Here is a 14212-nt window from a genome sequence, read left to right as displayed (position 1 = left end):
CATCCCAGAAGTAAAAAGAGGACCAGCCACATCCCCATCCCACGGGTGAGAGTGGTACTCATCATATGACAAAGTTTTCCCATATTGAGAGAGGTGAACTTGAACCCAATCATCAGTGCAATGCAGCCATGGTGAACGCAGAGAATTCGAAACTAGAAGAACAGAACCAAATCCCATTTCCCAATTTGTAAACCAAAACATCAAATTCAGACTCCGCTAAACAGTATTGTAATATAGAAATATTGAATATGTCGAGAGCATATGTGTGTTTTTAGCATGCTGCCGTTATGACGCATAAGTCCCCAGGATCGCAGGCGATTGGTGGAAACTTTATGTAAGCATTTCGAGTAGTACGCCACCATTATTTGGTGAACACGTTTATGCACATGGCAACTGCAACAGAGTACCAGGAAAGCTGCATTGGCCTACATGTGAATGCAGCAAAATATCAACGTGAAACGAAAAAGTCCATCGAACTGAGACAAAAGGATCTCTAGAGGTAAAGTAAACCTTTTCAGCATTTCCTTACGTGTTATGATTAGCTTTCAGTAAATACTACAGCATGCCTAAAACTAGTAAAAACAAGTAGCCCGGCCTAGGCCTACTTAAATTCAACTGCCTCGGCTAGGCCTAATTTCGTAACGTTACCAAGTAGGTTCAAGCTACAGTACAGGCTACATTATGGAGAGACCGATGTGTAACTTTAGCACTAACTTCAATTTGTGTGGGTACTCCAGACTTCGGAAATTTTTCAACAGTTTATGACGCTTGTCGGCGGAGATCGATTAGGCCTATGCAGTTTTTTCTTTTAACATGGACCAGTACTAGGCCATAATCCAAGATAGCTTTCCTGTATGAATATGGTGTACAGTATTCCTTTTTGGCTTATTCAAATTCATATTTTTTCTGAGTAGGCCAAATGGCAGTAAGTTGTGGGTCGACTCATACCTCATGGTACAGACTAGGGCCTCATGAGTCAAAAGATCCTGGGTGGTAAGCATAAAAGTTTGGGCACCTCTGCATTACAAATTGTCATGGAGTACAACATTCTGCAATAGCTTACTTAGCAAACCAAACTATTCTACAGTACAAGATACTTGGATAGGCCTAGGCCTATGTACAATTTAACTAAATTGTACAAAATCCTGGGATATAGACAATCAAATAAATTTGTATAGAATGCATCAACTTTGAGAAAAATGTTTAACATTGTATAAACAACGTATAAAATCATCAACTCAATTCAATGAATAGTAGAACTAGAACATTGTAGTACAGTAGTAGCATGGACACTTCGAAGTTCGGACACCTAAGCCTTAAAACACCCCAAAACTATATCTTCTGGTCTAAATCACCTGAAAATATACTTGATATGGTGGGAGAATTGTGTTATGTTACGATACACGGTCAAACTTTCTTTCCTGCAAACTGTTTTCACTTTGTATTCCAAGAAGATTCTTCGTGATTGTGGAACTGGTATTTCTTTGCTAGAGTATTGCAAAGTTCGGACACCCAACCCACAGTGTGGCGCTGGTGATAAAATTGGTAGCGCAGTTGCTCTTTCAGTAATTATAACAGACTTCATAGATCTCCGTCATTTTATTGACAAATATGTAAGTACTTTCTTGCACACGGGTCATTTTGGAGAGAAAATAACTGTAGCTTCAAACTTTTTGGTGAATTTGGCTCTTCCTGTAGGTTGTCATGGTGAAATCGTGTATTTCTAAGGGTGTCCGAACTTCGCAGTGTTCCGAACTTCGCAATACTGACTATACACAACATGCGATGTTCTACGCAACAATTCAAAGTGTTTTAATTGTTTAATGGGATAAAAATCCATGTATTCCTTTCAGGTGTAGAATAAGAACAACTAAATGCATACTGTCCTCAGTCTCTTAGAATATTCTCGCTAACAACAGCTCTCCCAAGTCTACACTAGGCTCCAGTTTGCTGCGACATTATGCGATTATCAACGATCTTTTTAACCACAAAAGGAGTCTGATTCTGTTCATGTCCATGCATCGTATAAGAACACAACTGTAGACAATTCATAGAAAATAATAGAATCCGTTGACTTTTCTTTCTTCGATTTGATACAGGAGTTTAAACGAAAACAGTACTGTAGCCAACAGCAACAGGGCTTGGACTAAGTTTGATTAGTTGTACCAGGCTAGGCCTATACATGTTCCTTTCTACTGAACATTGCTCTCTCAGTCAGAACTATACTCTGAGCAAAGGGTGATTTATATTGGATACTTGCCACAGGCAGGCAAGTAACATAGGCAATTGGTGTGTGCATACATGTGATGCCCTAGCTTGTAAACATGATATCTCAAGATAGGTATTATATACCTCTGAAGCTCTCATATTTTATTTGGCATGTCACTTCCCCCAAAGTTAGTTACAAGCACCCTATTGTTTTGGTGGAGGTCAAGGGTCATATATGCTTGGCAGGTTTCAGCTCAGTTTTCTTTATTCCAGTAAAAACAGCATAAAATACAATTTATAAATAGGAGATTATAAAAAGTTATGATACATAAATTGCAATGAAAAGAAAAGCAATTAAATGCAATAAAGAAAAAGGCATTTAAAAGTTTAGTGACACAATCAACAGGTTTCAAAAGGTAAGTCAACTGGGAATACTTAAGGAAGTGTCAATAAAGACACATTAAATCAAATCGTTTAAATCAACAAATAAGACAGACTTATGTACAGTAGTGTTAAGTTTTTGCACAAGTTGGTGTAGGTCAGAATTCATTTAAGGTCACCAGGGATCAAAACTTGAAATTCTTGTTAACACTATATTTCCAGATAGGAAAGTTATTGGCTGTCATATATTTTGCCTGTAGCTCCCCTACAATGAGTACAAAAGCCTTGTTGTTGTTAGTAGAGGTCAAAGGTCATTTGGCGTCATCAAAGGTCACACTCAGTAACCCTAATAAACACAAACTTTGTAAACATGATATCCTAAGATAGGTTACTTCACATAGCTTATATTTGGCGGACATGTGTCTTTCTTATAGTGAGTACAAGAACCCTATTATTTTGGGTGGAAGTGAAAGGTCATTTGGGGTCAGCAAAGGTCCAAATGTCAACATATCAAAAGAACTTTATCTTGAGAGCTTTACCTTCAAAATAAATTAAATGCATGGTAGATTAAATCCAAATGAGTCAAATTGCTCCACAATTTGGTATACAATAGGTGAAAGCTCATTTAAGGTTTGCAGAAGTCAAACCCTATGAAATTTCTAAAGGTCACTTCTCAATGAAGATGTGAAACATTTGCTGATTTGACTTCCCAAGATATGTAGAACCTCTTTGATGTTTTAGGTGGAGGTCAAAGGTCAGCTTAGGTACATGCAGTATGATCTTCAGCTAATGTTAGCATGCAAACTATTCTTTTGCTGCATATGTAATGTATTTACTATTGTTTTATCCTATTTTCTGATCTTGTGGCATCGTATATACTGCCTTCATTTTCTCCATCGTTATTGGATTTGTATAGTCTTTTAGGGTTATCTTTTTTTAAGATTTTTCCCTCTTTCTTATGATTAACTTGGTTTCTTAATTTTCGTTAAGTTTTATACCTTTACTCTTTTAAGTTTGCACAGCGCCATAGCTTATGTTTTTACATATATATGTGCGCTTTAGAAATGTTTAAATAATAATAATTATTTGAATACTATTTGAATATTTATATGCGAGTAACTGGTACTGTAGAAGGAGTTTACCCTCATGATTTTAGATTTATGGAAAAAATTTACAGATGATTTCAGCATGTATTGAGGTTTTACTTTCATTTTCTCTTAAGTAACATAGTGACTGCATGTGGAGAAATTTTGTTGAAGTGAATTTTATTGCTATTTCAAATTTCCAGACCAGTTATAATAATCCTATACTTTGCAGTCTGTGAACCGGTTCATTAATTACAGTACTTCAAATGCAAGGTTACACTTTAAAGAGTGTAGGTGCATATCATCAGTTTTAAAAAAAAAAATCCTTTTCCTTTTCCTCTTACTGTAGTACGATGGAAGATTGGAGGCACCCTCTTAGTGCAGTTATAGTATTTGTGGTTGGATTGGCAGTTTGCGCTGGGATTTTACTCGTAGCATCCCCGAGAGAAGAGGGCAACGTGCGGATACACTTAACACCGAGATACCACACCGTCAAGCGTCACATCAACAAGTATTCGCACATCTTAGAGGAGACCCAGATCGGGCTGCCCGGCATGCGGGAAGGTTACAGACGCAGACGCCAAAAAGTCGAGAAAGGAGTGATTCACCTGAAATCCAGAGGGGCAATTTTGAAAGATTACCTGCCATCTGGCAAACCAACTGAGAAGTACAAGAGCTTACGAGGAAATGGTGAAGGATTTAACTTGTCTTTTAAATCGTGTGCAGTTGTGCATAGTTCAGGTATGTCGTGTCTTTTCAGATAAAGTAATCAGTTTGCTATATGAAAATAGTTTGTTATTCTATTTTCTTTCTTTTAGGGGCTAGGTAATTTAATGAAGTTGAAACTTTGTGAGTTTTGTTGGCAATTTGTTGAGTTTTGTTGGCCTCTGTGAGTCTTGTCAGCAATTTTTCCAAACCTACGGACTATCGCTAGAAATGAGATCAAAATTGATTATGCTAGTAGGACACTGCCCTTTTGGCCGGATATCAGTATAAATGAGGGAGCAATTAATTAAAAGACATTTGATATGAACCAGAACATTTCGTCGCCTGATCACTTTGCATACTTTGTTTGCAGCATCGGGAAAATTTTTTGAAAATTATCCTCATTTTGCTTCACTATTTGACATTTCATTTTCATTTATTACACTTGATGAACCAAGCCAGGTGTCTTGCATTGATAATGGGATTTTTGTATCAGACAGCATTAAAAACCTCAAAATACTGCTCTGAGAGTTAATAAGTATGCTTGATGTCATCCTGGCACTGCACATAAGCAGCATGATCCTGGCATTACTGTAGGTCTAGACATCAACTGTATGTATGTATGTATGTATGTATGTATGTATGTATATGTGATCTTCCCGCAAGCAGGAACTCGCGAAAGAAGCCATGGAGGCTTATAGACTCGCAAGCTGACCGAAGCCAATCTCTCGGCACACATCCATTTAACGTCCATGTCGGGAAGTTGTTATTGAACAACACCCTTGCCAGACGACACACCTTGCTGTCGGCAGGGGAATCGAACCGGGGGTCTCATGACTGGGAGACGCCGGCGTTAACCACTAGGCTATACACTCCGCCTTGTGACTACCATCTGTAGAACAAAGCACCAAATATAATTCTGCTGGCAGTTATTTTCAGGACTATGGTAACCTACGTTGCAAGATGCTGTCCATACTGTACATCCTCTATCTACTTGAAATTTAATTTACTCCATGAACAATACGCGTGTACATGTGGAATGCTGCTCGGATAAACATACTGGCAGTGAAAGAGGCACTGGCGTACCAGTGAGTCTAATTTAATTGAAAGCAAGCTACAGTCACAGTTAGAAATTGAGCTATGCCTGCACATGTACACTATATTTGTCAAGGATGTATGATATGGTTTTTACCGGTTGCCAGGTACAGTACAAAATTATGTACATGTATATATTAAGTTAGCACTGGGACATTCTGGTAATAACTGTGGTACAGTAGTATTGTGAAAATGACAGGATTTAGAGCTAGGTAGGTTGAGAGACACCCCACTCTTTAAAAAAATGGGGGGGGGCAGGGGGAAACAAGTGACCAATATTTATTGGTGCTGTGGGAAACTAATGTTAAGCCTAGCTCTGTTGTGTAGAAGTTTCAGAAATTTACATTTCCAAGTGGCTGATCGAAACCTTGAAAACTGCCAGCACTTGGAAATAAAAGCTAGACATAGGGGGGGGGGGGCAGGGGGAAACAAGTGACCAATATTTATTGGTGCTGTGGGAAACTAATGTTAAGTCTACTGTAGCTCTGTTGTGTAGAAGTTTCAGAAATTTGGCTGATAGAAACCTTGAAACCTGCCAGCACTTGGAAATAAAAGCTAGACTTGGCCAGTAGCCAGCACTATGAATAATCATCATATGAATAAACCAGCATGTTCAGTATCCACAGAACTGAGTTGGTGGCGCTGGGACATATGCTGTTATATACATAGATGCCTTTTGTAGTGTGGATGCATATATGAGTACTCTCTCCTAATTCAATCATCAGACATTTAATGTACAACAGTATGGGGTCGTAATGTCTCTCTCTCAGGTGCCTGGCTTCTCTCTTACAATGCGTGGGCCTGTAATTTGTTCCATGTGTTTATGTAACATCTGACTTTTACTGGCAGCCCTGGAATGCACAGAACTTGCATGAAGTAATTATTCAAAGGATATTGTACATGGCTGACACGACCCTCAAATAGAGTGTCTGTGGTGACTACTGCATCCTTCTAGGACTTTTCAAAATTATTTTCAGGATTGTACTCAGAGGCAGTGGAATGGGATGGGGGTGGAGGGAGGGACATTTACTGTAATTTCTTACCAAAATGTAAAGATATGAATCTAACGCCGGCAATGCTAATTAAATTTACAGACTTACTGTACCTGTGTGTGCTTTGTTTGATCTTTTAGTATGAAATCAAATACCATTGCTGAGTATTAAAAAATGTACGTAAACAGCTTTGAATGGGACACAAACCCAACCAGAGATCTCTGTGGAGAACAATACCCTGAAACAGCTAAGAAATATAGAGTTACAGTATGCTCTAATAATGTTCAGTTATCGTCTTAGCACAATCTACAGTACCACACTCTGTATTGAGTACATGTATAGTTTAACTATGATAAACAAAGAACAGGAATGATGTATGACAATGTGAAATTTTTAACTTTCTTGCACAAAGGTGTGTAGTTTTTGTAAAGTATGAAATAAAAGTTGAAAAAAAACCCTGGCTCTCCCCCCTTAAAAAAAAAAGACAAAAAAGAAGCAAAACAATTGCAGATTATAAGTTAAAATAGACACATTGTTATAACTTCCAGCTTATTACACAGCTCATTCTTAGTGTTAAAAGAAAAGACATTGGAATGTATGGTTATTCTGTACAATAGCCTATTCACTTGTATGCATGCAGAAGTATCACCGTTTACTATCAAGTCAAATCACATTGAATTATCTTGGTGATATCACTTGATCATAAATGTGTAAATTTAGAAGTTAACAATGCATCACACAGTTGGAATTATTATATCACACCATCAGAATGAATGTTTTAGATATGCGTCCGGATATTTTCAAACAGCATTCTGAGGTTTTTTTTCATTAAATTCATCATTTATTCCAGATAGTGAACTACTTCCATTATTTAATTCCAATCTACAGACATGTATATAGTTAACTACTAGTGAAGATCGAAGCTTGTTGGTAGTATTGTAAGGGATGTTACTCCCTTTGGGTTGACTGGAGGTTTAATAACTAGTGTCTCACCAGTATGAAGACAGATGAACACTTCAAAAATGACAAAGAAACAGTGTGTAGCTGGCTAAGTATATATACTATAGAGAGAATTGTATTGAAACAATAGATATAACAGTGAGACTCATATATGTAACTGAAGAGTCCAATATATGAAATATGAATATGAATATTGGAAAAGTTATTCTTACTTGGGTAGGAGAGTATTGAAAAGCGGGGTCCAGTCTAATAGAAAATAAAGGAATGGTTTAACTTACAGTTTGGTTGCTCACCGGTGGCCACTTTGCATACACACACACACACGACACAACACAACAAATCCTTAGACAATATAAAGGCACAGAATGTAAAATTAATTAAAGTCCAAAGGGTCGACCGAAGGGAAATAGATTGTTCTGCAGGCTGTCAAGGTAGAGTTGAATCCAGACAAGATAGAGTAGAATCCAGGAAAATAGAATAGAATCCAGGCAAAATATATTAAACAAAGTTCCAAAGGGACATCAATGGCGGGCAGTAAATAAAAGCAAAGTAAAGTTAGTGTTTTCCAGAAAGAATGGTTAAAGATCCTTCCATGAGATGGCAATGGAAAGTGAATAGTATAGTGTGGAAGAGTTCCGGGAATAGCCGAGAGCTAGGCTTCTAGAAGATTCCAATGGTGACCGGTAACAGGAACGATGAGGTTAACAATTAATTTGTATTTTACAGTTACAGTAGGCTTCTTGAGTGTATATAATTGAAATTCATTCAGCAGGAACAGATTCAGGTATATGATATAAAAACTTTAACTTTGTATCTAATTCTCCTACAATACTAAATCCTATGTCCTCATGGCTTGGGGGGTTAAGGTGCTCTGGAGCCACATGGCATACCCAGCATTTTCTTTGTCTAACTAAAGGGAGGGGCCAAATTGGAGTAAAGATACAGTACCCAATCAGTAAAGTAACTTTCTATAAACCATCCTTAAAAGATCTCCTGATTGGAGTTGCTACCAGAAAAACTCTGACCACAGCAATGCTGGTGCCAACTTTTCTAAGAACAGGGGAGTCCTGTAGTAAAGAGGCAACCCACATGCTAATGGACACTAAATTTATGTACAAAAACTGCAGAAGAGACAATGAACTTCTGTTCTGATGGAATATTTTAAGTAAAAGGATAAACTGTAAAGCCAGCAATAAACAGGAAATGGAGCCTGTTTACATCCCACCCTGCTTTGAGTTGGCTTACACTGCCAACTAAAAACTTGTGATACTACAGAGGTACACTAAACAACAACAAAGAAAAGAAACATATAACAACCTTAAAATTACAACAGCAATACTACACATAAGGCAGTGAGACCTAAAGAATTTCAACTCGAAATCTTGTCCAGGCGAAAAATACAAATACGAATAGAAATATGCTTGATACCTTGCTCCTGTCTGAAGCTTCCTAATTGCCAATACATAGACTGTGCGTCCTTACTTAGAATATAGCTAAGTTACTTTGTTATTGACAACCAAGGCAATAAAATAAAAACAATAACAGACTTGTACAAAGGACATCTAGTCCATCTAGCACTTTACGTATCCCAGTGGATAAACTGAAAATGAAACTAATAAACATACCTCAAACTGATGATTACTTGAGTAAATGCTTAAAATAATCTGTAGACCTGGCAGTCTCAAGGCCTGCCTCCAACCATGACATAGTTATAACAACTGGCTGTAAATTAGGGCACTGAATAATTTGAACGCCCTGGGGTTCTTCAGGGGGAATCCCTCGAATTCTTATAGAACGTCTTAAAATAGGTGGGGAATGTCTCTCTGTTTGAGGGGCAATACTTGGGACAGGAGAACACAAGGGAGAGGTAACTGGTGGTTCTGACGTGGTGATCTCTCGGGCAATAGCACTGTTCTCGAGTTCTCTCTCAGGTCTGTTTGGCAAAACTGGCATACTTTGTTCTACTGCAGGTGGGTTAGTTTGTAATGACGAGGGTTGGGACTGGATTACAGGAAGCTGGATCACTGGGGTCACATCAGCCGGGTAGACACCAAGGGCTGCCTGTCTCGTTCCGTGATCGTCCAACTGTTCGTTGGGTTCTTCCCAGGTGTCGTAATCAACAGTAACCATGCAGGGTTTCAGGGCATTACGATGCAGCATCTTCTCTTTACCATCACCATGTTCTGGTTTCACTTTGTAAACTGGTATATCTGGGTTTGGTTGGTCAACTACTATATGGGGTACTGCTTGCCAGAAGTCATCAGTCTTACGAAGACCTCTTCTGTTCCTCTTCTTAATGAGAACTCTTTCTCCTCTGGACAGGGGCATTGTTCTCGCCTTACGGTCATAATATTTCTTCTGCTTGTCAGCAGCTCGTTGACACTCTGCCTTCGCCTGCCTATGTGCCTGGTGCAGTCTTTGCCAGTGGTTCTGTACCCATTCTGTAGAAATTTCTGTCTCCTGATGGTCATCTGTTTTTACTATTAAATCGATCGGCAGTCTGCCATGGCGGCCAAACATCAGATAAAAGGGAGCGTAGCCAGTGGAGGAATGGGGTGTGTTGTTGTACAGGTATGTAAGTTCAGGCAGGTAGGCTGGCCAATATTTCTTTTGCTCGTCACTTAACGACCTTATCATGTTGAGGAGTGTACGGTTAAACCGCTCACACTGACCATTCCCTTGTGGATGGTAGGGCGTGGTTCTGCTCTTTTGTACATTATACAACTGACAAAGCTCAGAGATGAGACAGGATTCAAAGTTGGCTCCCTGATCTGAAAGTATTCGGGCAGGACATCCGTACCTTATGAAAAAGTGTTGCCATAGGGCCCTTGCAGTGGTGACCGCAGTTTGGTCTCTGGTTGGTATAGCTTGGGAAAATTTTGAGAAGTGGTCCGTTATCACCAGGACATTTTCATAACCATCAGATGATCGATCCAACTTGAGAAAATCTACTGCAACAAGCTCGAGAGGGGCAGAGGTTCGAATACTCTTTAGTGGGGCTCTGACATTGTTGGTGGGTGGCTTCGCCAGACTGCAACGGGTACAATTCTCACAGTGTTGCTTCACATCGCGCTCTAGGTTGGGCCAGTAAAATCTCTGTTTTATCATTGCAAGGGTCCGAGCTATCCCAAAGTGACCGGCTTGGTCATGCAAGTTTTGAAGAATTTCTCTCCTCATGCCCTTGGGTACAACAAATTGTCTCAAGGACTCTAGCTGGGGCCCACTTGATATCACCCTATACAGACAGCCATCAACAATCTTAAGTGCATTCCATTGCATTAGTAGCAATCTCAAGGTTTCGGACTTTCCTTCCAGGGGTGGTCTTTCAGGTAATTTTAAGTAATCAATGATTTCTTGGATGTCTGGATCGGAATGCTGTTGTTCCCTCAGCTCCTCTATGGAGTGGCCTGGTAGAGTGTCCATGCCCCACTTCCCTTGCTCAGTGGAGGAAGGCAATGTGGTGGCATTCTGCTGCAGATGGAAGGATGGATAAACATCACCGTCACTGTCATAATTTCCGTCTGCAGGTGTTGTTGGTTGACCAGGCATTCTGGATAATGCATCAGCATTCGTGTTCAGCTTTCCAGGCTTGTAAACTACCGTGAATCTATAGTTTGCTAATCTAGCTGCCCAGCGTTGCTCTACAGCACCCAGGTTTGCAGTAGATAGGTATACCAGCGGGTTGTGATCTGTGTAGATTGTGAATTCTGAGCCCAAAAGGTAGTCTTTAAACTTTTGTGTAACAGCCCAGGTTACGGCCAAGAATTCAAGCTTAAAGGCACTGTAATTCTGGTCGTTCTTCTCTGAGTCCCGTAGACTACGACTAGCATAAGCAATAACTCTTTCTTGTCCCTCTTGTAGTTGGGTTAAGACTGCCCCTAATCCCATATTGCTAGCGTCTGTATATAATCGGAAGGGCAGGTTATGGTCGGCATAAGCCAGAATTGGTGGCGATAAGAGATGGGCCTTGATAGTTTGAAACGCTGCTTCGCAGGATGGTGTCCACTCAAATGTCTGTTTGGGAGCTTTCGAGGCACCCTTCTTTGGTACCCTAGTCAATTGATACAAGGGTGTTGCTATCTTTGAAAAGTCTTTGATAAACCGACGGTAGAAACCAGCTAGGCCCAGAAAGCACCTAACATCCTTGACTGTAATTGGGGTGGGCCATTCCTTTACTGCCTTACATTTGTCAGGGTCTGTTCCAATCCCCTCTGCTGAGACAATATGCCCTAAGTAATTTACCGAAGACTGGAAAAGATGGCACTTGGAAGGTTTGGCCTTCAAACCATGTTGATGTAACCTTCTTAATACAACCCCCAGTCGATCAAGGTGTGAATCGAAATCTGGTGAAAATACTATAATATCATCTAAATACAGCAAGACGGATTCGTAATTGAGATCCCCAAGACAACCCTCCATTAACCTCTGGAATGTTGCTGGTGCATTGCACAACCCGAAGGGCATGCGGTTAAATTCGTACAACCCCATTGGCGTGGTAAAGGCCGTCTTGGATCTGTCGTCGGGATTCATTGCAACTTGCCAGTAGCCACTAGCCAGGTCAAGTGTCGAAAATAATTTGGCCTTACCCAGAGCGTTCAGGGATTCCTCAATTCTTGGGAGGGGATAGGCATCTTTTCGAGTTTTGTCGTTGAGGCGGCGATAGTCTACACAGAAACGAAGAGATCCATCTTTCTTTTTCACAAGGACTATTGGTGCTGCCCATGGGCTGTAGCTCTCACGAACTACACCGTTCTCCAGCATGGCTTGTAGCTGTGATTTTACCTCTTGGTATAATTTTGGGGGGATCATTCTGTGTCTTTCTCGGGAGGGGGCTTCATCTCCTGTGGGAATAGTATGGGTGACAGTAGTGGTACAACCGTAGTCGTTGTCATGTTTAGAAAACACCTCCTGGTGTTTTTTCAGAAACTGCTGTAGTTTGTTCTGCTGGTCTGAAGTAAGGTTTTCTGCTTCAACATGTACTTTAGACAAAAAGTCACTTTCAGGGGGGATATCTTCTGACAGGGTAGCCTGCTGTTCCATAATTCCCACCTGGAGAGTGTTTGGTCCCGTCTGTTGTAGGTCTAGAGTGGGCCCGGACGGCAGCATATTCACCTTGTACAGAAATCCCAACGGGGTGCCCTTCCGCAAGTAGATATCTTCAGTCCCCGTATTCATAATCCTGACCTGGGTCGTATGGTTATCTATACGACTCAGAGATTTAGCTACCCACAGGCCTTTCGGTAAGTGGTTTTGCTGATCTGGAGGTGACTCTAACAGTATTCGGTCGCAGGTAATTTCTTCATCTAATATACAAAACCCCTCCACTAGAGTCTCACTGCGGGCTTTTACTACTACACTCCTACCCCTGGGTACAACAACCTTCCCTACTCTGCCCTCTGGGTCTTGGTCGACACTATCCCTCACTTGCTGTATTACTTGAAGCAGCACTGCATGATGGGGATTCTGAATAAACTGTTGTCGGAAAGCAGGATCTTGGCTTTGAAACAGCTCTCTATTACATTGCCGAATGGTATTCATTCCCAGGAGACATGGAACACCTGGGAGAGGTTCCCTGGGGACCAAGAGTGCTACGGTGTGGATGGTAATGCCAGAAATATTCAGATTCACCTCCACACAACCAGAGAAGGGTACATCTAATCCATTAGCTGCAGTTAGCTTTAGCCAGGTTATGGGGCCCACAGTTACTCCTTGGTCCATCAGATGTTGTTTGAAAAATTTTTCTGAGAGAGTGGTGACTTGCGAGCCAGTGTCGATTAATGAAGTGGCAGGGATACCTTCAATGGCTATATCAAGGAGCATGTAGTCACCTACTATTCTGGACTGTTCTGTTTGTAGTCTTTGGTTTGAGCCTGGGTCTATACGGTCCTTATCCACTGTTTGACTCCCAACAGTGGACCAGACTAGTTTGGGGACCCAGTACCTTGATGTTGCCCACTGGCAGGGGCTCGAGGAACTCTCCCTGTTTCTGTCCTTCCTTGCCTGCAGTTGCGACCAATATGCCCTGGAAAGTGACAGATTCTGCATATGGGCTTCCCATCGTTAGTGAAGCGGTCGGTGGGGCGTGGGCCGTATGTCGTACCCCTGTTTTGCCATGAGCGAGGCTGAGTGAGGGTAGCTTGCAGCTCGCTCATCTGTTTTTGCATGGTTAGGAAGGCAGCCTCCATTGTCTGCTGCCATTTTTGCAGCTCGGACGGCTGTCCTTGGACCTGTTGATTGGTAGCCCCTATTACGTCTACATTTGTGGCATTCATCTCTGCCCCCATTTCCCCTTCTAGTTCGAGGGCCTCATCCCGGATTTCGGAGAACGTCAACCCTGCTTTCTTCCTTAATTCCTTCCTCAGGTCTGTCTTCAGGGCGTGGCTCACCAAGCCCTCCACAAATCTATCTCTTAAGACCTTATCCTTGCCAAGCAGCGTTCCAGGGTAATTTGTTTCTACCCTTTGTAGTAATTCCTGGAGGTGTAGGGCATACTGTCTAATCTTTTCTCCATGCCGCTGCTGCCTGGCATAGAACTGTCCCATGAGGGTGACTCGTGGTGTTTTGTCCCCATATATATTTTTTAAGTAGGTAATGATCTGTTCTACTGACGACCTTTGGCATGGTTCCAACACCAGAACCTCTCTCTTGGCTACCCCACCCAAATATCTTAAAGTTAGCTCTACTTGTTGATCTAATGGGGTCTTCCAAGCCTTTAGAGCCGCTCGTAAACTTGATGCCCAGTCACTAATTGTAGGGTCGTTAGCACTGGTGGGAGTGCCTACAAAT

General features: G+C 41.1%; 1 protein-coding gene across 1 annotated transcript in view; it reads left to right on the top strand.

Annotated features, from left to right (window-relative positions):
• The first annotated feature begins 368 nt into the window (after positions 1–368).
• Positions 369–14212, top strand: part of LOC139959553 (alpha-N-acetyl-neuraminyl-2,3-beta-galactosyl-1,3-N-acetyl-galactosaminide alpha-2,6-sialyltransferase-like) — a 28135-nt gene continuing 14291 nt past the window's right edge. The window contains exons 1-2 of the mRNA XM_071957266.1: positions 369–499; positions 4024–4415. Coding sequence (XP_071813367.1) covers positions 4028–4415 — 388 coding nt within the window. The 5' untranslated portion in view covers positions 369–499; positions 4024–4027. The remainder of the gene's footprint in view (positions 500–4023; positions 4416–14212) is intronic.

The sequence above is a fragment of the Apostichopus japonicus genome, chromosome 19 (genome assembly GCF_037975245.1).
Source record: "Apostichopus japonicus isolate 1M-3 chromosome 19, ASM3797524v1, whole genome shotgun sequence".
Taxonomy (NCBI): domain Eukaryota; kingdom Metazoa; phylum Echinodermata; class Holothuroidea; order Aspidochirotida; family Stichopodidae; genus Apostichopus; species Apostichopus japonicus.
The sequence above is the reverse complement of the archived record's forward strand: the minus strand, read 5'-3'. Positions and strand labels throughout refer to the sequence as shown.